Source organism: Sander lucioperca, chromosome 13 (assembly GCF_008315115.2).
Source record: "Sander lucioperca isolate FBNREF2018 chromosome 13, SLUC_FBN_1.2, whole genome shotgun sequence".
Taxonomy (NCBI): Eukaryota; Metazoa; Chordata; class Actinopteri; order Perciformes; family Percidae; genus Sander; species Sander lucioperca.
The window spans coordinates 33962138-33989500 of NC_050185.1; the positions used below are offsets into that span (position 1 = coordinate 33962138).

General features: G+C 40.4%; 2 protein-coding genes across 3 annotated transcripts; one reads left to right on the top strand and one right to left on the bottom strand.

The window, feature by feature from the left end:
• Window positions 1–399: 399 nt before the first annotated feature.
• On the bottom strand, window positions 400–2415 carry LOC116056067 (glucose-dependent insulinotropic receptor). The gene is made up of 2 exons (XM_031308200.2): window positions 1405–2415; window positions 400–1126 (listed from the first exon to the last, which is right to left on the bottom strand). The coding sequence occupies exons 1-2, from the start codon at window positions 1979–1981 to the stop codon at window positions 435–437; spliced, it is 1269 nt and encodes a 422-aa protein (XP_031164060.1). The 5' UTR covers window positions 1982–2415; the 3' UTR covers window positions 400–434.
• Window positions 2416–12296: 9881 nt separating this feature from the next.
• slc25a14 (solute carrier family 25 member 14) lies at window positions 12297–24139 on the top strand. 2 transcript variants are annotated; one of them, XM_031308040.2, is made up of 9 exons: window positions 12297–12514; window positions 13132–13233; window positions 14209–14347; window positions 15366–15460; window positions 18419–18504; window positions 19308–19403; window positions 19791–19915; window positions 21160–21373; window positions 22517–24139. In XM_031308040.2, the coding sequence occupies exons 2-9, from the start codon at window positions 13170–13172 to the stop codon at window positions 22556–22558; spliced, it is 861 nt and encodes a 286-aa protein (XP_031163900.1). In that variant the 5' UTR covers window positions 12297–12514; window positions 13132–13169; the 3' UTR covers window positions 22559–24139. The 2 variants fall into 2 exon arrangements, with proteins under 2 accessions (XP_031163900.1, XP_031163899.1); XM_031308039.2 differs by lacking the exon at window positions 12297–12514 and having other exon boundaries at window positions 12969–13233.
• Window positions 24140–27363: the final 3224 nt, after the last annotated feature.

The following is a 27363-nucleotide window of genomic DNA, read 5'->3' on the forward strand; positions in this document are numbered from 1 at the left end:
AAAGTAAAAGAAAGGGAGAGAAGGTTTTGATTTTAAACTTTATTAGCTGTCAGATCGGGATCAGGCCTTGAGGAATTGGGTCACAACGGGCTGAGGCCCATGTAGTATTGTGTGCATTTGAGATGGAGCAAGACAGGACTTTTCCGTGTGAATTATAATAAGTGTTGCAAATTTAATTTGGAACGTAATACTTTATATTTTTACTTTTGAAAATCACATTGATTGAATAGCCATGTTTTGTTGCCACTGTTTCTCTGGTTTCCCAGTTTCTTTCGCTCTATGGTGTTTTAAGTCCCCAACATCGACTTCAAGGCAGCGCTGCAACCGTTGACTTCAAAGCACCTAACCCTAACCATTGCCTAATCCTAGTGCTTTCCAGGCAGCGCTGCCTGGAAGATGACGTTGGGGGCTTAAAACACCAAACACCGTTTCTTTCATAAGCTGGTCATGGCAGATAGTGGCACAATGTGAACCTTGTCGTTGCCGATAATAGGTTGCAACAGCAAAGGGTTGAGGGTATTTCCACCAGATGCATCAGCTTGAGTCAGCACAAGGGGCTGCGGGTCACATCTTTCTGTGACGCCTGGTGGTCCAGCGGCCAACGACCTGCTTATAAAGCAGGAGAACATGGCTGCTAATTGCAGCCGCACCTCCCTTTGCCAAAAGGCATACACCAGGGGGTTGATCAGTGAGTTGGACAGTCCCAACAGCCACAAATAATTCTCTAACAGGGCAGTGAGTTCGCAGCTTTCACATAGAAGGTGCACTATGCATGCGACAAAGAAGGGACACCAGAGGACCAAGAAGCAGCCCACAAGCACCCCCACCGTCCTCAGGGCCTTGACGTGGCTCCAGTAATGGCTCCTCAGATGCTGATGCTGCTGATGATCCCTGCAATGTTGATGGCAATGGTGGTCAGTCGTCCTGGAACCAGCTTGCCTAACTTGACATATCTGCTTCTGGTGGCTGCAGGCGATCTTCAGGATGTCCAGGTAGATGTAAAGGAATACAGAGAGCAACGGGAAGAAGCACACGCTGAATAATACGATCATGCCCACCTGGTGAATGACGGAAAAAAAGGCACAGAAGCCGCTGTATTCTTCCGCCTGCAGCTGCCGCACCATGACTGAGGAAGAGAGGGCATGGGTTATTTGCTATACGACACTTTGATCAAGGAAAAAAGCATTGTAACCCATCAATATGCCGTATAAATCCTGTCTGATAACCCTTCAAACTCATGGATGTAGGCTATGTCTCAAACTTGATATCCCAGCAGTACCTTTTGCAACATGGCATGCAACAACAACACAGTGCCTTGCATTTTTTTAATTCTTCTGAACACCAGCTCCTTTTACCATAACACACCATACATTTATTAAGCAGTTGTATATTTTAAGGTCTCACCTGGCAAGAATCCCATAGTGAGGGAGCTGGTCCACAGAGCCAGCAGGGACCCCACTGCTGTTGCCTTCCCAGACAGCTGGGAGTACCGCAGGGGCATCTTGATGGCTGCGTAGCGGTCAAGTGAGATCAGGAACATGGACATAATAGATGCTGTGCAGGGTGATGTCACGAAGGCCATCCGCATCAAACACCGGGTCTTGCCCTGATCAGGAGGCATAGTGTTTGTGGGCGCATCGTCAGTGACCTGGTTGTGCTGGTTCGGAGAGTTGTTGCTGTCACTGTTAAAGTTGAAGTTCTCTGTGGCCAGGCCAGTGATGGCCACACCCACCAGGGCATCGGCCAGTGCCAAGTTGAGGACAAAGCACCAGCTCTGGCTTCTCTTCCTGAGGAGTAGCTTAAGTAGAGCGGCTGCCACCAGCAGGTTGGTGGAGGTGATGAGGCAAGAGGCGATGCTCAGGGTCACACCCATCACCTGAGGCTTCACGTCACTTTGGGTTGTCGGCTCGTTGGTGTCCATTCTGTTAGGAGCCATGCTAACAGTGGTCTCGGTGCTCACAAGTCCACTCATATATGACATGTTGATAACAAAAACACACAGCTTTTAAGGTGAAATCCACAAAGCTGACATTGCTGCGATTAGAGACTGTGTTTTATCCTTTACAGTCGTTCATCACAAAATGTGGCACTTGCACCATTAGAAACTGTTAGAAGAAATAGAGATGTGCACAAATGCTCCAACACAAACTAGGTTAAGACTGTGTTTAAATATTATTAAAAAAACCTTCAAGAACTCCAACATCTGACGGCACTTCACCACAAGATGAAGAATCTTATCAGCCAATATTATCCTTTTACGTTAATCCAATATCATGTAATGTTTCCACTCATGTCAACTAAAACATCCATTCGATCGCACCAGTTTCATCTGTGTCCTTAAGATCCCTTCAACAAATGCAGAAGAACAGAAACACTGACAGCATTATCAGCAGTTATTGCTTGTCCCTCCCCTTCCCACACACACACACACACACACGTGCGCACACACACGCCCGCACACACACACACACACACACACACACACACACACACACACACAGAGTCTATAGACACATTCACACACAGCACAAACACATACATAACCTTCTGCTGCTCATCCGTTGCTTCTGTTGCTGCTCTCTGGGATTGACCCTTGTCCCAGCCGCCTGCCTGCTGGCTCTCTGTCTATTTTTTATCATCAATTTAAAATATGTAAGCCTATCATTTGTATCAGAAAATATTTTTTTAAACTGAGGCTCGGAAAGTGTTCCAAACCTTAGTAGGCTACATACAGAAGAAGTTTAAGATTACGCATTTATAAGGGAATGGGGAGAAAAGATGAACAGAAACACCAACGGTGTGGCCACTTTTCATGTCAACACCACACAAAGCAGGTTACTGTAATGATCTAGAACCCTTATCATTTATATTCAAGTGTGAAATATAAATATAGATTATTAGACCACCATACAATGATATGTTAAAGAAAGACACATCAAATGACTTTGTCATTTACCTCTAAATCACAGCATGCTGGAGGAACAATGAATTCCACTGATGAAACATAAATCAAAGGTGACATTAGTAAGTGAAAACATTGGCTACTTAGCAATGAATCCTATTCTGAGTCTAATTCTGATACTGATTCGGTTTATTATAATACAGCGTAACAGCATCTTATCCATGTGCCGTGTGAATTCAAGCAAACTGTGTACTCTAATGTAGATGAGGGTCCTGTTGCCCCGCTGCATGCACTGTATTGTTTATTAGTAGTGACAGTGTTAAAAAAAAAAGAAAAAACAGTATTTCTTTGTGTCATATTGAGACTAATTTACTAAAATCCATTTAGTAATATATAACACAAGCAGCTAAACTGTGTTTATGTGCTGTACAGAGCTGAATGAGCTTGGCTAAACTCTAACTCTGCTGGCTGCTCTCCTACTCTGGCCCCAGAGTTCCCAGGAGACACATCTGGCATGATGGGACCATTTTCCACTAAGATTCACACACAAATAGATCTGGCTAATGATGCTTTCTCGCTGCACCCACTCCAAACATCACCTGGCATCACATCAGCTTCTTAAAGTAGCAGCTATAGTCTGTGAGAAAAATACTAAAAGAAAGAATGGAAAAAACCCCTATCTAAACTAAATCTGGTTAATGATTAGCTTTGATAGTGTGCCAATAACCTTTTCATAACCTTTTTTATAATCAGTTAAATGCCTACTTTTTTAAACAGGCGTTTGGTTGACCTGTCTGCACTTTATTTATAATTTTATTTTACTTTTAATGTTTTACTTTATGATTCTAATTGTGAACTGTGTTGTATGTCTTATGTAAAGTACTCTGTGATTTTTATCTGTGAAAAGCACTATATAGGTACATTTTACTTACACTTACTAATGTTGGCACACTAAATATGGTGAACATTATCATTGTAACCATGTTTACATCGCTGATGTTAGCATTTACCTCATTGATTTTGGTTCTAGAAATATTTGAAAATTAGCACATATTTAGGCTAATATTTAATAAGATAATACCTCTTTTGCATATTTAGAAGAAGTCAAAAAAATGTAAGTAATCAATTTGGGAAAGTTTCATAGTGTTGTTATAAGTTTGACCCTATTTACCTGTGTCTGCCCTTAAACATAAGTGGATCTTGATGTAATGTGAGGGTTCACCCAGCATCCCGTTAGGTTACACAACCCCATCCTCAAACCACAACACAACAATCCCAGCAAGCCCAGAGCAGCGGAGCACAGTTTCACCGGGTTCAATATGAGTCCACAGAAACCTGAGAGGAAAGATCCTCTTTTTAATACCTCTCACACCCCCCTCCCTCCCAACAAACCAAAATAGCTCCAACAGACACACAATGTAGGAATGTTATTCACCCCTGCTAGACCTTTCAGGACCTTTCAAAACAAAGTGTGGGTCAGCAGTAATTGTGCCCAGTGCCCAGCAGCACCCAGGGAGCCGGAATCCTGTTTATACCTCTGCCAACGCCATCCTCCAACTGCTGTGACGAATTCTTGTGCCCCCACCTGGGCCTGGGATCTGTTTCTAAGAAGCCTCAGAGTGTTTTTAACCAACGTGAGGAGTTTTTCCAGATCAGTCTGTCAGGAAAGAGTTCTTCTCAACAGGATTGTTAAGGTGATGATGTTATGTGAGTGATGTTTTAGGGTGATGTGTGGCGTTCAACAGGACCAGGGATTTAGCTGCTGCTTCCCATTGTGGTTACACATCAATGTGGCCTGCAGCACAGTTTGAGTTGTATCAGAGGCCTTGTGGTTGTGTCTTTTTAGTGACAATCAACTCAATTACATTACATTAATTAATTTTTTATATAATTTGGTTGCTTTCCAGTAGTGTTCCTTACGTATTCAAATCCAAATATTCATATTTTGTTTAAGTATGAAGTTTTAGCGTCAAAAGCTGTTTTCCTATGCCTTTTTAAAAACCTTTTGCTACATGACCGGACAGGTTTCTGGATGATGACGTTGCTACATATACATATCCTTATCTATAGTCAGTGTATTTGATAGATAAAATATTTTTCACCGCTTTATTTGCTGTCAGACAGTCCTTTCCAACGAGGAATTGAAGCCGTTATATCGCTCTCTTCAAAGCCACCAGACTCCTTTGACAAAAACAGTCAGTCAGTCATCTTGCTGGTCTACCGCTGCCTCGATCGGCTAGTTTGTTTGTGTTATTGTGTGACCTTTGGATCTGAACCAATGTGTCTCCTACAGCAGTGATGTTACATTGCTTTGCTTCTGTGCCTTTATGTCCAAACTAGCTAACTTTGACTCAGCTAGTGCTAGCATTTACATTATTCATAACCTCATTGATTAGCTTACTGAGGTAACCTACGTCACTGCTTTTTTGCTAAGGCTGAGTAGTCGTTTGGAATTCGCCTGTAAATAAAATTGCTTTCTAGCCAATTAAAAACATAAATCATAAAACATCAATAGACGGGTGGACAAAATTGCACTTTATTGTTGTGTTTGGAACTTTTCTGAGGAAAAAGAAACTCCCAGGATTCTTTTCTTCAGTCCACCTAATTTGAATCTGGCCTGAAGACTGCTTTGCTGTACCAAAATCGTTTAACCAGTAGAGTGAACAAATAATGCAAACTCATAGTCTGTCAATAAGAAAAGTTTTATAATAAATGTAGGCATCATGTATTGGTACTTCAGAAATTTTAAAATACTGGGCATAGGCCAAGATCTTTGAATAAAATAATAATACAATTTCTTTCTGCTTTGTGTCAGTGTACTAGCCACAGTCACCAATGTACAAGAAAGCAACAACAACAAAATAAGTGATTGCATTTGTGTTTCTATCAGACGGAAGATGTCCTTAAAAAGACGGCTGCTGTCCATGTTGTTGTGCTGTGTTTATTGCGTGGCCTCGCTCTTCTGCCTCCACCCAAACCGCAACAACTGCTTCTCTATGGGAACTCGGTGAGTGTCAGTGTGTTAAACATCGACAACTGTTTAAGAACTGTTTTCGTGTATTTATTTATTTATTTTATTTTTATTTTTTCACATGCTGTATTAAAAGTTGTACTTGAACATATCTGAAAGACTACAGCAAATGGACAACTGACCATTTATTTAGAGGGTATGATTTTCATATTTTTAATTCTAGACCAATTTAGTCCAGGTTACTTTGCATGTGCAGTTAGTTAGCAAACTCATGTTAGAGGAGCAAAAAAAGTCGTCAATTAGCAAAAGATGGTGGTCAGTTATGTTAGGAGCTAAGTTAAGAGTCGAACAATAAAGTTCTTTGACGTAAAGTATATTTGCATATGTGCTCTTCTTCTGTGGTTTGGGCGTGCTAGTTATTTATTTAAAATCAAAAAAACAGTTAAAGATGCTGGCTCACTCATATGGCATTTCAGCACAGCTGTTCTTTTGGCCCTTTCTTCAGTATTTTTCCTTTTCTTCCTTTTCTTTCTTAATTTTTCTCCCTCTCTACTTCTCAGTTCAGTTCTCACTCTTCTTAATTCCCCCTAGGAATCTGGTGTCAGTCGTTCAGCAGCTTTACCAGCGTGTCATTCGACTGCTGCGCACCACTCTGTGATCCACAGCGCTGCCTGTGTTTCAACCAATAACTCTGGACCTGTCCTGCCACTGCGGCCACTGTGGCTGTTTTCAAGCATGTCCACCGGTAGTGCATCACCAACTTAAAATATTAAGAAGAAATAGAGAAAGAGGAATGGTTTCACTCCACTCATGGACTTTCAGTTTTCTCTGATTTGGGATCCAAGTGCCCTGTTGTGTTCACTACTGCAATTCCCTAACTATATTTTAGATGAAGGGGCGAGGAGTATCTGAAAAAGTAAAAAAGAATTCTGACGTAGATTAACATTGTGGATATCTGCTGTGTGAGATGCGAGTGACGTGAAAAGGACAGTAGTCTTTTAAATGCATTTTCACTGTGAGCTTGGCTGCTGTGCTGTACATTGCAACAGCAGAAGAATGAAGGTCAAAGAAACAGGCTTGTGACCAGGAGTTTGATGGTTGAAATTCATGGACACGCTGGCAGTATTGTTGTAGTAATCCAGATCTTCTTCCCTTCATTAACAATCACAGAGCTATCCCTGAGCAAGGCACAAAACGTTTTCAGTGGAGCTGCATTGTAGCTGGCAGTTGCTGTGGTGTGAGTGTAGCTTCAAACACACACATTAGAGGTCTTCACAGGTTTAAAATTTGGGAAAAACCTGCCCAAAAGTCAATATGCATAAATTAATTGTCATGGAAAGGTCTTAAAGGAGACTGGGTCCAAAAGGGACTTGAGAATAATCAAAGCCCCTTTCACGCATGCACTGCAACCCTGAAATTATTTAGACATTAACCAGAGGATCTGTATGTGAGAACGCAAATGTCCAAATCAGTTGGACTGGACATTAAAATGACTTTACCCTGCCATCTCCCTATTACAAAGTCTGTGTAATCTCCAATTGAGCCCATGTGTGAATTAGAGCAGGTCATTATCCAGATTCTACCCAGCAAGTGACTGAGGGGTGTTGATGACGTTTCTACCATGCGGTTCATGCAAAACCCAAAGAAAGCAAACATCCAGAAATGAAGAAGGATCATTTACAGGAAGACGGCAACGAAAATGTCAAACTGGAGAGACAGCTCTTGCAGGCACCACCCCTTGCCTAAACCCGAGTATTTCTAGTAGGTGAGAATGTGTCTGACACTGAACATCTTCTGTTGTGTGATATGAACAAGGGCAATATCATTATTTAATAAATATAGAAAGATCCACTCCAATGTTCACTCCAATAAAATAAATAAATAAATACATTTTCTTTAAAAGCCTATGTGTAATCTCTCTATTGTTTAACCATGTATTTCCACTAATGCAGGCAATATGCCATACATCTTCTGAATGACCTAGGTCTGTGGTTGTAAAGTTTCGTAAGGCTGTGATCATTCTCATTTTTTTTAATGGTCTCACTACAATGAACTGGCTACTATGGAGACTAAATTATAAAACCCACAAGAGTCTTAGCCTTCCAGTCATAATTATATGCAATGCCAAGACTGTTTAGGGACCCCAGTATGCAGACATATTCAAATATACCTTAAAATAATAATTATAACAATAAAAATAAAAATAATAATAACTAAAATACATTTTAGAAAAGGTGAAAATAACACATTTGTATGGCATGATAAAAACGGCATGCTCTTAGCCCAAAACTCCATGAGATTAGCATAAAGTGCTACACTTATTTTCATTCCGATATCTTGAGGTGAGAGGTCAAGGGACCTTTTTCAAAATGGCCATGCCAGTTTTTACCCTGCCAAAATGTAGCCTAACTTTGGAACTTAGTTCCCAACAAGCTAGCATGGCATGGTTGGTACCATGTGGATGTGTGGATGGCAATAGATGCCTTAAAGGTCCCATATTGTAAAAAGTGAGATTTCCGTGTCCTTTTTGATGAAAGCATGTTGAGGTGCTATATGAATACTGTGAAAGTATCAAAACGCTCAATCCACAGAGAAATGCATGCATCCTGAAGTCAGAAACTGTGTTTTTAAGAGCCGTCAAGACTTCCATACAGTTGTAATGTCACCAGGGGCGGATTTAGTCATTTTGGGGCCCAAAGCAAACACAGACATGGGGCCCTCTACATCTCTTGTTTCCCCCCTTTTGTCAATCCTTAATTTTCTAAGAAAGTCCTACTTGTAACTTCTCTTCAGCAGTCTTCACACAGCAATGATGTCTAGACTTCGGGGGTCCGTTTCAGGTAGAAGGTTTAACAAACTCTGAGTCTAACCCTGATGTCTGAGTTGATTTACCCTGAGATGGGAAGAGTTTTCGGTTCCAGAACAGCTGATATGAGTTGGTTCAATCAACTCAGAGTAGGTTCACGCGCGTGCACCACCACAATAAAAAGGCAGCATGAATGGAGCCATGATTCTACGATTCACCATGGTAACAACCACAAACAAACAGCGAGTTTGAACATGTATTTCGTTAAAAAAGTAAGACGGCGGCTGCTGCTGCAAAAGAGGGAGAATTGGTGTGGGAGAAAATTGCTGCTCGAGTCAATGCGTAAGCATTAAAAGTGTATTAATTTCATATTTAATCACAGTTAACTTATAATATTAGCCTACTAGTGAAAACTGGAATTGTATTACACCTATAATTTCATTTGGGTGCAATCCTACTGGCGAAAAAGTAAACTACTAGGCCTACTATATCCCATTCTGAGGCTGCAGCACCATGCTCATTAACAGAACTATAATTTATAATCATGTATTTCTTTTGTATGTCTCTCACTGGTTTGTGTCCAGGGAACAATACAAAAAACTTTTAAAAAACGTTTCAGAGCGGGTCACACTTTTCTGACGAGTGGCTTTACTATTAGCCTACAGTATGATCTGCATCACCAATAAAGAAAACTGCCGTTTGCAAAAAACGTAATGTGACACAAAGAATCAGCTGGGATGTTAAAGCATGTCCACGATGGTGGATGTTAGTGATATGAGGACGGATAAGGTATCTACATTTCTGATGGACTGTGAAAAAAAATACCTCTCAAATCGGTTATGTGGAAATGAAAATACATTTAGTCGGGACTCAATATCATCTCCCGACGTAAACTCTCTGTGAAGTAATACAGCTTTTTCATCAACGGGATCGTCGACAAAAGGACATGACATGTTTGAGAAAAAAACGTTTTATAATCTGCCTAACAATAAGTTTTATTTATTAAGTTTTTATTCATGCAGATAACAAACTGCATTAAAATGCACCTGATACAGACTGAATGAATGAATGAGGAAATGAGAGAGAAGAAACCTCGAGTTTCTCTCAGTCTCCTCCCTCTGACACAGTGTCAGAGGGAGGAGACTGTGTGTGTGTGTGTGTGTGTGTGTGTGTGTGTGTGTGTGTGTGTGTGTGTGTGTGTGTGTGTCTGTGTGAGAGTGTCTGTGTGTGAGTGAGTGTCTGTGAGTGAGTGAGTGTCTGTGTGTGAGTGAGTGAGTGTGTTTGTGTGTGAGTGAGTGTATCTGTGTGAGAGTGTCTGTGTGTGAGTGAGTGTGTCTGTGTGAGTGTGTCTGTGTGAGAGTGTCTGTGTGAGTGAGTGAGTGGGTGAGTGTTTATGTGTGAGTGAGTGTCTGTGTGTGAGTGAGTGAGTGAGTGTATCTGTGTGAGAGTGTCTGTGTGTGAGTGTGTGTGTGTGTGTGTGTGTGTGTGTGTGTGTGTCTGTGTGAGAGTGTCTGTGTGTGAGTGAGTGAGTGTGTCTGTGAGTGAGTGTCTGTGTGTGAGTGAGTGTGTTTGTGTGTGAGTGAGTGTATCTGTGTGAGAGTGTCTGTGTGTGAGTGAGTGTGTCTGTGTGAGTGTGTCTGTGTGAGAGTGTCTGTGTGAGTGAGTGAGTGAGTGAGTGAGTGTATCTGTGTGAGAGTGTCTGTGTGTGAGTGTGTGTGTGTGTGTGTGTGTGTGTGTGTGTCTGTATTGTCATGTCTAAAGCACTATAATCTGACCTTGCGAGCTTTGGCCTCAGCAAATCTTGCTATCACTGATTCCATATCCATAACGTTAGCAGCAATATCACTTGAGCAGCCTCGGCTGGCACTGTCTGCAGCAACAGGTAGCTCCTCCTCGCTAGCAGCAGTGCTAACGGTCGTGATGGTGGTTGTAGCATGGGTTGTAGCGTTGTTGTCATTGTCAGCGGCGGGCATCACAAAAAACTTTGTTAACTTCGGCGATTTTTTTAAAAACGTTTTGCTTTCCTCCTTTTTTCAGCACCACTTGGGTAGTTTCGCTTCATTGTTACTCTACTCTGTACACTGTCTGTTACTCTACACACGCACCCTGTCTGTCTGTCACTTTTTTCTCCGTATTTTGGCGCATTACAGCCTTGTCACTTTCGCAGATGCGCAGTAAGTGAGATAATGGAATAGTCCAATCATGTAGTGAGGTGGGGGGGGCCCCTCCGGTCTGCAAAACTAATGATTTGATGCCATTTTTCGCAAATGGAGTTTTAGAAATATATAATTTGCGAAAAGTAAAAAAAAAAAAAAAAACCTTAAGCATAAGTTAATGGGGCATTTTGGGGGCCCCTAGGTAGCTCGGGGCCCAAGGCAATTGCCGACCTTTGCCTAATGGTAAAGTCCGCCTCTGGATGTCACAACTATACAATATACTGTTATAGGTAGAAAGTGCCACTACAGTGCCGTTACAGTCATTCCCCGGCTGCAAAAGTCAGTGCAAAGACTCCGTGAGCACAGTAGCGGAAGACCCATGGACTGTATAAAGATGTTGTACTGCACATTGCTGCAGCTCCTCTTTTCACCCTGTGTCAAGTCTCTGTTTTAGCTACAGAGTGAGACCTTTCAACTTCTGTAACATCTTTGTTGTCAGTCGCACATGCGCAGTAGCTAGCTAAGGATTACATGAGCTAGCTAGCTGTTTCTCCAACTTCGGCCTGTACAAGGCAGGATTAGCCGGGAGACTTCTTCTAAACGAGGGCGCACTTCCAACAGGGACATGTAAGTAGTTCTATACAATTTATTTTGTAGATTAGGGTGATTTGTGTGTGTTCTAGCAGTGTTTTGCCATTTGAGAACGAGCTAGCATGCTAGCGCTAGCATGCTAATGATTAGCCCCCTCGTCTCGGCTAGTTACGTAGAAAGCTGTGCAGATTTTGAACAGCTCACCCGGAGACTGAAAGGAGGACACATTCAGAAACCCGTATCTCACTCAAAACAGAATGGATGGTTTTTTTCAATGTTTGTGTGCATGTGGAAGCACCAGAGACACAAAAATAAAAAAAATATATAGGCTAACAAAATAATAAAATCCCAGAAAAAGTGTTTTTTTTTTTCATAATATGGACACTTTAAAGAGATAGGCAATAAAACGGAACGTTTCAGACAGAGGTCAATACAGTCATACCGATATATTTAGACAGACAGTGTGAGAAAAAGAATGTGCTTTTTGAACATTTAAGCATGTAAACATGTTCTAGTAGAAACCCAAAATACAAGTATGAACCTGAAAATGCACGATATGGCACCTTTAATTCGTCTAGTTTCATTTCATACTAATTAATATCTCCACTACAGCTTTTAAACAGAGCCAGCTACAGCCTTTGAAAGACAGTCTAGTTAGGGGGCCAGAGGGGGCCAGAGGGGGCCTGCGCACTGCCTCTCCCTTTAGAACCGCCATTGCTAACGGGTGAACAAGAACATACTGGAGTATGGTGGAACTAGACAAGGCAGAAGATGTTTGGTCAGGACTGATGGGCAAAATCTGACAGTGAGTGTTACTTGGGACTGTAGGAGTTAACTAACTCCAGAAGATGGCAGTAATGTCAGCTGCCGTTAAACCTCAAAGAAGAAGAAGAAGAAGAAGAAGAAGAAGAAGAAGAAGAAGAAGAAGAAGAAGAAGAAGCTCATTCCGCAGTATTTGACATTAGTTGAAATGAGAAGCTAACCACAGACAAGAAGTTTTCTGCTTGCACTCTACTGAAGTCAAGCCACGTATTAAGTCATGGAAAACTAAGTCAAATAGCAGTTCGCGGATTTTATCGACACAACAGGTAGGTGACATTTCGGCTGAATGTAAAGGTTAACGTTACTAGTTGCTAACTGGTAACGTTAAACTCGCTAACAAGCTGGCTAGTAATTTCCACAAGTGTTAGCTGACTAGCCTTTAGCCTAGCAGGAGCTATCTGCTTCGAGCTTACGTTAACCGTCAGAAACAGTTTGCATGGCCATCTGTAATAAATTAACGATTGTAAGTTTTTCAAATTTTACACAATTACTAAAATAATTTCTTGCATAATTTGTTTATAAAGTAGCGTATTCGGTCCTGTGTAAAACGTTAACGATAATAAAAAAAACTTTATTGAATTATCGTGACACTGTTGCTGTATCCATGGTTTGCCCTTCCCGGTGCACCAGCCAATTCAATCGCTTAAAATTTTGATTGACTGATCTCACGGCCAATTGCAACCCGTCAACAAATATGATGGCTCTCTCCGCGGTGTTCGGCACAGCGGGCGTCTCTTTCCGGCGCAGTACGCTGGGATGCAGATGCTGAGGAGCCTCGTTGATCTGTAGCATCATTAGATCTCAATGTTTATCGCTATGTTGTGTTGTCTGAGGTCGCAGCACTGCGTTGACCTCTGTCTGGGCGGCCTGTTGTTGTTTTTAGCGGGGCTGCAGCAGGTGGAAGCAGCCGCCTCCGCGGAGATGGTCAACTTGAACTGGAAGCCGTTCATCTACGGAGGGATGGCCTCGATTGTCGCAGAATTCGGTAGGCGACGTGATGCACCACAACATGCAGACCCTAACCGTCATGTTTACTGTTGGATGTATACGCTGTAATGCCATGGCTGTACATGTTCTATGCAAATAGTCTTTTAAATTCAATGTTATTGCAGCCATAGGAAAATTCTGCATCAGCATCTGCTAAGTGATAGTAGCTTTGGCTACAAAAAGGGAACATGCATCCAGCTGAATACATATCAAAGCACTTTGGTGCACAATGCATCGTCCTCAGGGTTGGAAATTAACTTTTTTGTCCACCTGCCACTGTGACTGGTGGATTCCAGAAGCCTTTGGCTGGTGGTGAGTGAAGCAAATCTAGCAGCCACTTGCTATTTGGCTGGTGCTGATTTACAACCCTGGTTGTCCTCTAATTGCAGATGTACACAATTCAGCAAGTTAGAATTCAGTCAGGTTGTTGGTACACATCCACACTGCATACTTTATAATTGGCACAACACACAATTGACAGCTTGTTTCATAGAAACACAGTAATTAACATGGCAGCTAGCCCCAGTTTGTAACAATAAGGTGTTACCATAACAATTTAGTCACCGAGCTAGGATCGTTTTTTTCAGTTAAGGTCTGCTGAATGATGAAAACAATATTTAACCCATTCCCAAAGCTGCGACTTTTTTTGCTAATCAAGGACCTGAGCCAAAAAAATTAAAGTTGTACTAGTTATTTTTGTATATATGGATTTTGCCTTCTATTATGTTGTTATAAATTTTGCCATTTCTGTTGACTGAATAGGATTCATGTAATGATAATACACAAGAGGTGAAAACTGAGGCAACCCAGCAGCATGAATTTGTATTAATATTTGGTGCAAAATATTCTCTTTACCTAATCATTGTCGGCTCCAATATTTCTATAACTACACTACTTTAATTTTCTTTATTACGTTAATCTTTGTTTATTATCATTTTATTGTTGTTCTTGTTATTACATTTTTAATCCTCAGGGACATTTCCCATTGACCTGACTAAGACGCGACTACAGGTCCAGGGTCAGTGCCAGTACACAGAGGTGCGCTACAGGGGCATGTTCCACGCCCTCTTCAGGATCGGCAAGGAGGAGGGCATCCGAGCACTCTATTCTGGGTATGGAACATGCCTATTTAGGCTCCTTACAAACAAACACTATGACATTCTGTGTATACTCACAATTTCGCCACCGCAGCTGCTTTTTTAAGATCAAACCAAGATCCTGCTAGTTTGGAGCACAGAAGACACAAATTCACAAAAATATAGCATAGAATAATACAATACAGTATTATACAATAACTTGTATCTCATTGGGGGGTGTTGTTGACCCTGTTGCCATATAGGATGCTCTACTTGAATACTATTGATTAATCAGGCAGTTGTCAGATCTCTGGAGAGCTCTGGAATAATCACCAACAGTATAAAAATAACATCTTAACACAAGTTTCACTCCCTGTGGTTTCTGTTTCATGAGAAATACTTTCAAAATACTAAAATACTATATACTAAAAACCATCAAAATGCATACTCTCCACAGTTTACCTGGGGAGCTTTATTAAGGCCTAGTAAGCTTTAAATTTGGATTCAATCCTAAATTTAAGGGGGAATTCTTGGAAAAGGTCGTAAGAATTTCTTTAGGATAGGGACTTTTAGTTCCCAGATGCCTTGCTGTTCCTGGGGGAGAGCACATTCATTTAAACTCAATGTGCTGTTAAGTAAATCTAGTTAATACTTCTCACTACAAGCTTACATGTGCCTAATATATGATATGCAGTAATACGCTTTGCACACAGAGCTGAAGCACTTTGTAGTTGGTTAAACTGTAATATTGCTGAATCTAACTGCAGATTTGAACGAAGCCCCGTGGGACGGGAAATGTATTGCATTTTGAATGAAGGAAGCTTCTCTTTGACTTTGAACGATGTGGGTGTGATTCCAGTATTTTGTGTGTTAAGATTCATCTCTGCTTTTGAGTAATGGACAGTGAGACTGGATTTCAAACTCCTTCATAAGACTCACATTTTGTTGATTTGTAACCCGAAGCCACATGATAAGCACTCTCTCTTCTTCTGCATCTGCCTTTAGTTTACCCCCAGCGTAAAGGTTAAGGAACTTATTTTACCTCTCCTCTCAGGATTTCTCCTGCTCTGTTGAGACAAGCTTCTTATGGGACAATCAAGATAGGAACCTACAACTCTCTGAAGAGGCTGTTTGTTACTCATCCAGAAGGTGAGTGTTAACCATTTCTATCTCTGATATCCTGTCTTCTACCTTTTTGCTAACCTTTCTTATAAACTCTTTCATAAGGCTCTGAAATTACAGCCTAGGAGACTATAGCCCTTTGTCAATTCACAGACTTGAAAACTTGAAAGCATTTTCGACCACAGTTAAACTCAGCAGAAGGCTAAACAATGAACTATGGTGGTTTGAATGGTACTGACAGCAAGCAGCGCCCTGTATTTCATTCAGATTCATATTTTCATGGTGGCTTTGACTGGTTTAAGGCTGATGCAGGCTCCTGCAAACTGTTTAATCTATAAATATTGATGACAATCCTAACCCAACTGAAAACTCATTGTAAGCTCTCCAGCCCCACAATGAGAAACTATTTACAGCCATCTCAGTTAGAGTAGAAGAAACAACCCTGAACTGCTGACTGCTGAGAGCAGGCTAGCTAAGCAGCAATAAGCAAAGAATTTGGCAGGAGTAGCTCCTACATCATTTTCTTAAATTTACATTTTAGCTGGTTAACTGATGCTGATATCCAGAGTGAAGTATAATGAGAATATGGTAGAACAGGTTTCAGTCCTTAAACAAGTAGCCAAAAGTACAGTGCTGAAAGTTCAGAATAAAGGTCCAAATTCAGTGGACCTTTGTTTGCTGTCGCAGTGAAGGTGGCAGAAAACATGTTCCAATACTGCACTACCTTTACTCTACATAACACTCAAAAGATGCTGCTGAATGAATGCATCTCAATATCAGTTTAAGTTTACGTTCTATTTAGAAAATGTTCACCCCTTTACCTTGCTGTCAGACAGCCTTGTTTACATGGAGGGAAGTGAAGCTGTTCTATGCTGTGGGTTTGAGGACTTCATGACTGAACCTCTCGTCAAAGCCACAACAATAGTAAAAACATAATAGGATAAAAAAGAACGGGTGTTTCTGGTCTACCGCAGTTTTTGTTATTGTGTGACTTTGGTGTTTTAAAACGTTTAGGAACTAACAAACTAACCAATCGAGGCAGCTTTAGACCAGCAACTCCCGTGTTCTGTGAGGTAAAGTTACTGTTTTTGTCAATGGGGTCTGGTGGCTTTGAGAAGAGATAACGGCTTCAGTTATCTTAAACAGGGCTGTTTGACGGAAAGGGTAAACTGTGAAAATATTCTAAATATAGCGTACACTTTTTTTAGGTGGCTAAATGCATTTAGCTGCTGTCTACATCTTCAGTGCCAGTATTCGTGCCTGCTTCTCCAAACTGGGTGCATGCAGACCGCCATCTTCTGTAGGTAATGCACTGACAATGGATAAGTACCCAATATAACCCCACTTCAAAAAATCAGAACTATCACTTTAAAATGGGTCTTACATTCTTAGGGCATTCAACAAATCTTTGTTAAGTATATTTTTTATCAACTTTACAAGTCTCCTAGCAAGTGAGCCAAAAATGTTTATTTCTGACCCTACTTATATTGCATTCTGCTTGTGTCTCATCCTGAGACTCATTCTTCCTCCTTCTGTTTGGACTCAAAACATCTTTGGTGCCTTAAAGAGTACAAACTCTTTGCAGGCCTTCACTCCTCTTTTGTTTGCCCCCTGGGAACCACAGAGCATAGTGACATACAGTATGCAAATAATGTCGGATCAGTGCACAAAGACATGAAATGCACAGCAATTTACCCTGATGATTTTGGTGCAGTGACATTTATCCCTAACACATTTTTGTGCATCAGTAGTACTGTACAGTATGTGCCTTTGAGCGTATGACAGTACACCCCACATCCACCAAAAAAAAGGTTGGATGCGTCGTAACAACCTGTGTTGACCTGGCTGGAAGCAGCCTCAATGTGTTAACCTGCCGGCACTAATTTGCAAGCTAAATAAGAGACAAAGAGCTTCCAGGAAGGAAGGGAGGGAGAGGGAAGAGTGGAGACAGACTGTAAGTGCTCCGATGTGCTCTTTCCCTCCTATGTGATATCGATCTCATAAGGAGTACAAAATTCTATATATTTAATTTCAATGGAAATAATAATCTTTATTTATGGAGCACTTTTTGAAATCCAAGTTACAAAGTGCTTAACAAAAGCAGCACAATTAAACAGAAAAGTCATTATATCATCAGGTTTTAAAAGAATACAGACAATTTGGTGTATAAACATCAATGCAGTGTAGGAAAATGTAAAAGTAATAAAACAAAAAAAATGTTTAAGGCCGACTCCATCTGCATTGTTTTCGTGTGTTTTTGTGACGTAGGTTACCTCAGTAACCTAATCAGTAAGGTTATGAATAATGTATATGGAATAATGTTGTGGTTTGACAAAACAAGACATTTGAAGATGGCACCTACAACACAACACAACACAACACAAAAAAAAAAATTTGATTAATTGAGAAAATGATGTACAGAATAATCTGTAGGCCTAAATAATGGTAAATTGCAGACGTAAATTAGAGCACTTAATTGTAGATCATTACCATGTGGTGTATTGTTTCCATGAATAATAGCTGTATTATTAGCACTGTTTAAAGATTTGTTAGTTGCTGTGCAGTAAATCTTGCACTTATAATGTACAGTATGCACCAAAGTCAAAGTGGATCAGTTTTTTGTTGTTGGGAGCTCTGAAATTCACAGAGAGCCACTTCAGTTATCAGCCAAATGGGTTTGTGCGACATTTATCAGCGATTGGCCGGCGCCAGCATGTTTCTGAGACTGACAGGAAGTTTGTGACCACAGGCTCTGTCCTTTCCTTTATTACCCCTCTGTCTGCTTTTCTTATTTGTCATTTCTCTTTTCCCATTGACTGGTTCCTTTTTTATCTGGCACCACCTTTTACGGTCTCTATTCAGATGATCTCTCTCACATATCACCCCTCTAACATCTGTAAATAATAAATAATAGACTAATCTTAATGGCATTGTGTTTAAGTGCTTTTGTCTGAGTGTGTTAATATCGTGTCTCTTTCCTGCCAGATGAGACCATGGTCATCAACGTCTTCTGTGGTGTCATCTCTGGAGTCCTGTCCTCTTCTCTAGCCAACCCCACTGATGTCCTCAAGGTGATTTGATTTTTAATGCTGGTGACAAGGCTTGGATTAAAATATCTGTTCACCAAATATATTAATCAATATCAAGACCAGCCATTGATTGCTAATTCTTACAGGACTTGATCACAGATACAGTTCCTTAAAGAAAGTGCTGCAAATCAACCAAAACAAATGTTATTTTCCTGGGTATCTGGTTCAGTTTCTCATGATCCAAATGTCATTTATTGTCTAGTTGGTTACTCAAGATAATCCACAGACTTGACTGTTAGCAGTTTCATGGCGAAGCTGTTCTCTTTCGACCAGCAACACGCGCCAGTCATATCACGGAAATGTTCTCACAAGCCGAATGCCATCTAGTTCCATTATATTTAAAAGGAGGCAGACATCTACAGCCGCTATCTCCAACACTGGGCAACTCCCACCAAAACAATCTAGACTGATAAATATCACTACAGTTAAGAGGAATATGTATTCTTGATTTTGGGGTAACTGTCCCCTTGAAACTTGTCAGTTGTGCGTTAAAAATTGTGAGACACTCCGCAAAGTCCTGTAGAAATGATCAATGAATTAACAGAAAGTTAATCGATGATTATCTTGGTAATCAAATTGTTTTAAGTCCTTGATCAAGAACATGTGCTGATTACAGCTACTCGGATGTAAAGACTGTTTTAAATATTTAAATATATTTACATTTAGAAATGGTCCGGAGGCTTTATTCCTACAGTTGCTTAAAATGAATCCTCAAACCTGGGTTCAGACGCTAAGTGCCGGGTTGTAAATTAGAAGCTAAAAATGTTCTGTCTGTTTTTGTTTAGATCAGAATGCAGGCGCAAGGCAGTCTGCTCCAAGGCAGCATGATGTCCAACTTCGTCAACATCTACCAGACAGAGGGCACCAGAGGGCTGTGGAGAGTGAGTGCTGGATTACTATGTAGTGGATATGGTTTTCCAAGATGGCGCCCCATTCATTCTTTATGAGATATTTTTTTATTGGACCTCATGGCTCAAATAGTCATAATACAAAATGTAAACTTGGGAGTGTTTGAGACTTAAATTTAAGCGTATGCTGAAACTGAGACGTAGTTGGCTAAATTGTCATTAGTTTTTTATTCCTTAAACAGCTGCTTAAAATCAGTTACACCTTTAACAGCTCCAAAATAATCTTATTTACATGTATCTATATTGTTACTTGTTATCCAGTAATATGAGATTGTTGTATATATCGAGTCAGCTCTGGCAGTCAATAAATTGTACTGTTACAATCAGGCTTTAATTCTTCGTCCTCCGCCTCCTCTTTAGGGTGTCATCCCCACAGCGCAGCGAGCAGCCATTGTCGTCGGAGTGGAACTTCCTGTCTATGACATAACGAAGAAACATCTCCTTCGCTCTGGCGTCATGGGAGACACCATTTTGACACATTTTATGTAAGTTTATTTATTCTCTCTTTAGGTCAAGGGTGGTCCCCTTTATGGCCATAAATGTCTTTAACACTAGAAGTGCCGGAATTCCGTAACTACTAGAACTGCCGTGAGCGGTTATTTTGACCGCCAGATTCCAAACTCTATAATCTCTCATGATAAATACCTAATTGCAATATTGTATTATGTATTGTGTTAGGATATCTTTAGAAAAATGTAATAACACCGAAATGTAAATTTTTATGAGTTTAATTATACATTTGAGTAGTAATACGTGTTTCAATTATTCATATCATGGCATAGTAAACCGTAATTATTTCATACTTTCATATCCCGAAAAATATGGTGTGGAAATTCATTCAACTTAACTCATAACAGCCAAATAACAATTATAAGTATCTTATTTGAACATTTAGCTATAACCTAACCTGGCACTGCCTCCGTTTTGGCGTCTGCTGCAGTGCGCAGCGCTGCTCGGACCGTGCGCCGCTGCCCTTTTTTCCTCCATAAACTCCGCTCTCAGCTCCTCTGCCAGTTGCTGCATAAACTTCCTCCGGACAATTTTACTGTTGGTGCACTCCTTGGAGAGGATGTGTGCAACGATTCCAGCCAGTTCGAGGATGTATAAAGTTATATGAACATGTAAACAGCCACTGGCCATCTACGTGTTCCGCGCCTTTCACAGAGCGAGCGCCCGGTGCTTGCCTTCTGATTCAGAACAGAGTGCCTCCACGCCGTAGTATCCTACGTTACCGACTCTGGCTTTGCCTTCGGCCCATCGGTGATGCCCACACTTGTTACTCGAGACCGCTAGTTACGTTGCTCTGACAGAGACTATGGTAGTTACTAAGCAACCGAGATGCATCTTCAGCCGCGCGAAAAATTAAAAACAATACCGCGAAAATCCGAGCGGTCAATATGACCGTATATGGCCGAAATAGGTAAAAGTGATTGTATTTTCTTTGCCTTTTGTGTAATGTATATAAAAACAGGATTGTGTTTTTTTATTCAGCAAAGTTATTACACATATAAATTTCAAAATGGTCAAAATGACCGTCATGGCCGTTCTAGTGTTAAGTAGTATTTTAGCAGTGATGAAAACTGCACTGGAAGCCAGTGGCTGCAGTGCACGATGACATTGTAACTGCTTTTGCTATCAGTTTGTTTTCTTAAATGGGTAGACACTCGAAATTTGAATGAAACTTTGGAACGGTCCATTAACTTTGTTCCATGTCTGGTTGGGTGTACAGTTCAAGTTTCACGTGTGGCTTGGCGGGGGCGCTGGCCTCCAACCCTGTGGACGTTGTCCGGACCCGTATGATGAACCAGCGAGTTTTGTCGGGAGCCCCCATGTATAAAGGAACACTCGACGGACTGATGCAGACGTGGAAGAATGAGGGCTTCTTCGCTCTCTATAAGGGATTCTGGCCTAACTGGCTGCGGCTGGGGCCTTGGAACATCATTGTATCCTTTAAAACCTACAGAATTCCTTCAGGTGGGTAAAAAACAGGGAAATTAGATTTCTAATCATTTTTAATTCTTGGAAAAATAGTGGAATTCAATAAAAATAAATTTAAATGGATCTAAAATGTTTCCAGATATACTTATACCAGACTGTTGGATTTTTTTTCTATCTTTGAGTTGGGGAATATAAACGTATACTCCCAATATTGGTGCTAAAACGATACTATAGCAATATCTTATTTCACCAGTCAATTGAGTTTATCGAGGTGCACCATGAGATTACGAGATGCAATTGAATGCGTAAAGACTTGAAGAAGAAGTCCTGTCTGTGTTGTTTCTATGACCTCTCCGAATCTGGGAGTGGCCATGGTGTCTCGAGAAGTGCAGCTAGGCTACACTGTGTCTTTAGCTGCAGGCTGTTGCACGTCCCAGTGTTGGAGTAAGCTGTATCTTAGTAAGAAAGGGGAAACACTAAAGTTTTGAACTTTTTTTTATTTTATTTTTTATCAGTTGATGATTTTAATAATACCTGAAAACCTGTGAAGGCCTGCTTTCTTTCCACACAGAAAATTGATCATGAATCAATAAGGGAATCGATAAAGAATCGGACCGATAAGCAGAAGCGCTAATGGCATTGGTAACAATAAAATCCTATCAATTACCATCCCTATTCCTGGTAGGCTATAATTGGGAAACATCTGCCGAAAGTAATGAGTTTTATTGATGGTAGCTTAACGGCAAATGAAAAAAACTGAGTGGAAGCGATTGGAAATAATTAGTGAGTGAGACTTAAAATGTACATTATGCTGAATTTACACCGTGAACCATTACAGTACAGGTAATTTACCCCATCAATGTTTTTATTGCCACTATTGTAATTATGGCTTTTATTTGAGAATATGATAAACTACTTATTTGAAAGTGAAATGAAGTTAAATGCTCTAAAATATCCATTCAAATGATCATATTGCAAAACTGTGTGCACACAACTATACAAAGTCCTGTAGGTCAAGGTTGACCCAGGAAAGGTCTGGCATGAGGCGAGGTTGCTCATATTTCAGAGCTGCGTCAGTCTGCTGAGCAGATTCAGCCTGTATACTGTTGTGATATGAATCATGAAGCTTTCCTTAACACACCTCTCAGTTCTTCATCACCTTCGAGCAGCTGAAGAAGCTCCCGTTTTAACAGGAGCAGGAAGTGGGACTTCACTGGTCTGTTAGATTGTGTCAGGCATAAGTGGGGTGTGAGCACGGCAGCTCCTGGAGTTTTGGCACCGGTATATTTACACGATACAATATTAATCATCTGCTCATGCTCATCCAAATCATGTGTTGATTTTTCTTTTTTTGCAATGTGTTTTATTTATTGTCACTGGTTCGGTTTTAGTAATGTTTTAAGGACTGTTGCTTCGGTGATTGCTCTCACCCTCAACCACCTGCGACACTCCCCAGGCAGCTTGATGTTTGGTTGTAGCAGAAGACTGCACGTTTGGAAGACTAAGTTTATTTCCTTGAGCTGATTTGAAAAGAAGAGAGTTTGTGGGTTGTGTGAGTTTCTCAAAAGACAGAGATGACACTTGTGATTGTTTGCTCAGGATTCTTATACAGATCTGGAAAAACACTGGAAAATGAATTTATTAATAAGCCTAGTAATTGGAGACTGTCAGTTCAGTCTTGCATGGCTATGTACACAGCTTGTGGATTTTTTTTTTTTAAAAAAAGGAGAAAATAATGAGAAGTTCTAAAATGAATGACGTTTAGGAACCCTATAATTTGAATGCGTGGGCGCTGCATGAAATGTGTTTGGAAAATAAGTCAATTTAACTGCTAATGTGAGAAATTGCATGGAAGAGTGGTACAAATAGATCGACTGTTACAGGTAGTTACTGTTCTGAGAGGGAATTAAGACACTGACAGAAAGGAGGAAATAATGCTCAACAGCACTCCAGGCAGGGTGCAAAATTAAATTTTTTGTCCACCGGCCAAATGGTCAGCGAATGTTTAAATTTGACTAGTCTCTTAATAGAGTACCATTATTTGACTGGTGAGTAAAGCAAATCTAGCAGCCACTTGCATATTTTACCAGCATTTGGCTGGTGGATGGTGCTAATTTTGTATCCTGACTCCAGGTGATCAATGGTTGATCTCTGTAAATGGATAATGATACTCAGCGATATCATGTGATCTTTGGTATATTAAAGGGATAGTTGGGATTTTTTTAAGTGGGGTTGTATGAGTATTTGTATCTATGCTTTCTTCAAACTGATATTTTGGTGTTAAGAATTACAGTTTTTCAATTCAATGGGTCAGTTGCCAGAAAATAACTTGACACGTTTTTTTCTTTTGTTTATTATTTCATAGGCAAACTAAAGCAATTTCCTGTACTCTGAACATCTGTGATCTTAAAGAACCACTGCAGTTTTACTTGAAACTATCAGAAACCTGAACCAAAGCCTCTAATGACAAAAGGGAAACACACTTTTGAGACACTTTTGCTCTTATTCATTCACAACCAAAAGAAGTTTGTTTGTTTTCTCGTCCTCGTTCTTAAGGAAATAATCAATCCAGATCATGGATATGTTGTTTTTGTTCATTTTTGCGGTAAAGACATTTTACTTTTTCACATCGTTCATCTACAGTCTGCTGCAGTATTGGGAGCTAATTTAAACATTATTAACCCACAAGAACACCCGTATGTCACTTGCTGAAAAGACTCATTCACACATAAGAGGTGGATGTATTTTATCTTTTTATGTCCAGGTGTTTACAAAATGCCTTGTTGCGCGATTCTTACTGTTGTGTGATCCGTTTGAGGTCAAGTTCTGGCATTAAAAGAAAAGGGGCAGCTGGTTTGGATAGAAAGTGCAAAAGAGGGCCTTTGTGCCAAATGTGTTTCTCCCAAGCTGGGTTAAATTAATTTGCAGATCATTTTTAAAGAGATTTTGTGTGCGGCGGCTACTCTCATTTGGTTTCCAGGAGAAAGTCTTTGCTGGAAAGTTTCTATATTCTGTATTGATTACATGTTTGAATTTTGTAAATCACATTCTCTAAACTCCACCCAAATATAACAAACCAAATGCATTTTAACCTCCGCCAAGGCCAATTGGGGAATTCACGTGCTCCATGGATGGTCCCATTTCAAGAGATGGGAAGTCGTTTTTTCGACTTCGGTGTGTTCATGAGATTTAAGTCATAATGTGAAAACAACATGGACCCTACAAAGAAGATATGTTGTACTTTATTGCTCAGAGCGTTTAAACCAAGGTTATAATAGTTTAGTTTTGATATTTCAATTTCATTATAGTTTAGTTTTAGTTATTTTTCAGTGTTTCAGTTTAGTTTCAGTTTTTCATAAAGGTTTAGTTGGTTTTGTTAGGGCTAGTTATAATGTCTCTCAGAAGTATGTAGCTACATATACATACAAATGTGTGGTTCAATGTCACGAGAGTTGACAGAAATGCATGCTGTCTCCTTTTTTTGGATCCATACAAAATAAATTTACATTAATTTATATTTGATTTTTATTAGTTGTTCATCCGCAATATCGGTTTAGTTCATCAACTAAATATAGTTTTCGCTGCTATAATAACTCAAGTTGATACTGGAAACGGATCAAATTAGCCATGAAATTTGATTAGGAACTCATTTTTCCGATAATCCCGACGCTACCTGAATGCTGCACAAATGCCTTATTTAGGCAGTGTTAACGAAAGTAAAAATTAATTTGTGTATTTGTGGGTTCAGCTCTGCTCCAAAAATGAATGGGTTCTTCCCTGGTCCATGTGTCACCCTTCCACAAAGTTTCATGAAAACCATTATAACAGACAAACCAAAACAACTTCCTTGGCAGAGGTAGTAATAATAATAACGTTTATTTTTAATTATTTATGGGAATATTGTAACAGTAATCCTAACACGTGCTACAAATTATTTGCAAGTTTGTCCCTTTTTGAGTTGTTTGTCTTTCTTTGGTACTTTTAAGTAAATTGTAATAGTTTTTATCAGTTTACAAGGCTGTAGGCATTTGTCAACATTTGGTCAGTCAGTTGCTCATTCTGGCAGCAATTTTCAGTGGCTTCATAGCTCGTCATCAGATTGGTGTCCGAAAATGATCCAAAGACTGAGATGAGTCATCGTTCTTCTATTGTAATGGCACAAGCATGCTGGATTCTATAACTGACACACATTGAAAATATATAATAATGTATAGCTTTGGCACTTCTACATGTACTGCTGTAGGCAATATTGCTGTTCATTTTTTTTCTGTCCCCTGCTCTGTACTGTAGTTGGCTTGGTATACTTGGCTCTTTTCACACTGCACTTCTACTTGCCCTGGGTTAAGTGTAAGTTGGACACTTAACTAATGTTTGCAAGCAGCAACATACATTCCATTAACTCAGATTCACACTGGGAACTTTTAGCCCCAAGCTTAGTAGTTTTTCAGGGGATAACCCCACAAACTCGAGGCTAACCTTGCTCCAGAGCAGGGCCAGCAAGCCCTCGGCTAAAGTCGGGGTTAGCCCATCTGAAATGTGCCAGGATTGTGCTAGTGTGAATGCTTTCCTAGCCCCGGGCTCCCAGCTCCTGTAGCTAAGGGGGGGCTAAGGCTAAGTGCCGTGTGAAAAGGGCTCTTGAGAAGCAGACTGTAAACCAGCTTAGCCCTATCTTGTCTCTTATTTCATATTTAAACTACTTGCTGAGTTACCTCTTAGTTTGCTTTCCTCTACAAAGGAATCCAATTTTGTTAATTGGGTTTTTCTTCAGCCTGCTTCTTCTTCTGCTCTCGATTAAAAACGCACATGATGTCCTTTCACCATGAAATGCGTCTTGGGTCTTTGCAGCTGCAGAAATCTCCAAAAAAAATTATTGATCCTGATTGCAGAATTCAAAATCAAACCCAATGTCAACCATACCTTCAGTATCAGATATGAAAAGTTACCTTAAGGACTTAATAATTCTTTCTTTCCTGGAGCTATGGTTTGAGCTGTTTGCAACAACATCTGAGATTTTATTCGGTCATGAGCAGCTACTCCAGTTGGCTTTATTGTGTGTTGAATTAGAGTGCAGTTGGGACACAACTCAAACTTTTGTGCTGAAGAGTGGAGCTGGTTTAAAAAGTCACAAGGTTTTGAGTGTGTGTTGGAGTCTATCGTGTCAGGAGTTCCCAGGGTATTTCTGTCTTTCTGGTGAACTTTCTGTAAAGTTATTTTAATACAATCCTGGAGTCCTGGGAGAGTTGTACTGTTACAGTCTCACACTGTACGTCGATCCCTTGTTCATAATGTTGTCTCCTCTGTCCAAAGATTGTGCTTAAGGTTCTCAATATTGAAGGTAAAATTAAAAAAACAACAACAGGTTCAATACATTTCAGTGCATTTGTGAGATGTTTTTCAGTGTAACCTCAGCAGTCATGCTTTCCTGAGCCATTCAAACCGTCTGTTATTAGCAGTTATTAGGGCTGGGTATCTGTATCGACTGAAATAACCCAGTTTGAGTAGTATGGAAACTTCTCTAGTCAAACAATATTGTCATGACCTGGCTCATGAGCCATGACAAAAGACAAAGATACAGTTTGCAACAAAATGGTTCAACATTTGTTAACTAAATATACAAGAAAATCACAATGAATGCATTCAATCCTTTTTGTACCCAGATCTAGATTAAAAAAAACGACTGTGTGGTTTTGCTCATAGCACCAATCACCGCGAGCGTTCTTCGATTTAAGCAACCATTGACTGTATAATATTAATGGACATAGCATGTGTGACGTCACCCATTGGTTTGTGGAGATCTGCTATGAGTCGAGTTTGCCGTTACGGGCGCAACATCTTGGTTGCGGATGTGACGACTTTAGACGAGAGGGTGGAGTGAGGGAGGAGCCATAGACTGTTGGGCGCTATCTGACTGTTAACAGAGTTGGCAACGCTGCTTACACTCTACGTTACGTTACACACGTTCACTGGCAATCTGGATGCAACTGCTGCTGAATGC

Coding starts and splice junctions, on each gene's coding strand:
- LOC116056067 (XM_031308200.2), bottom strand. CDS start 1,981: ATGTCATATATGAGTGGACTTGTGAGCACCGAGACCACTGTTAGCATG. Junction 1,127..1,404: donor CACTATGGGATTCTTGCCAG/GTGAGACCTTAA, acceptor TCTCTTCCTCAG/TCATGGTGCGGCAGCTGCAG.
- slc25a14 (XM_031308039.2), top strand. CDS start 13,053: ATGTTTATCGCTATGTTGTGTTGTCTGAGGTCGCAGCACTGCGTTGAC. Junction 14,348..15,365: donor ATCCGAGCACTCTATTCTGG/GTATGGAACATG, acceptor CTCTCCTCTCAG/GATTTCTCCTGCTCTGTTGA. Junction 19,916..21,159: donor ACCATTTTGACACATTTTAT/GTAAGTTTATTT, acceptor TTGGGTGTACAG/TTCAAGTTTCACGTGTGGCT.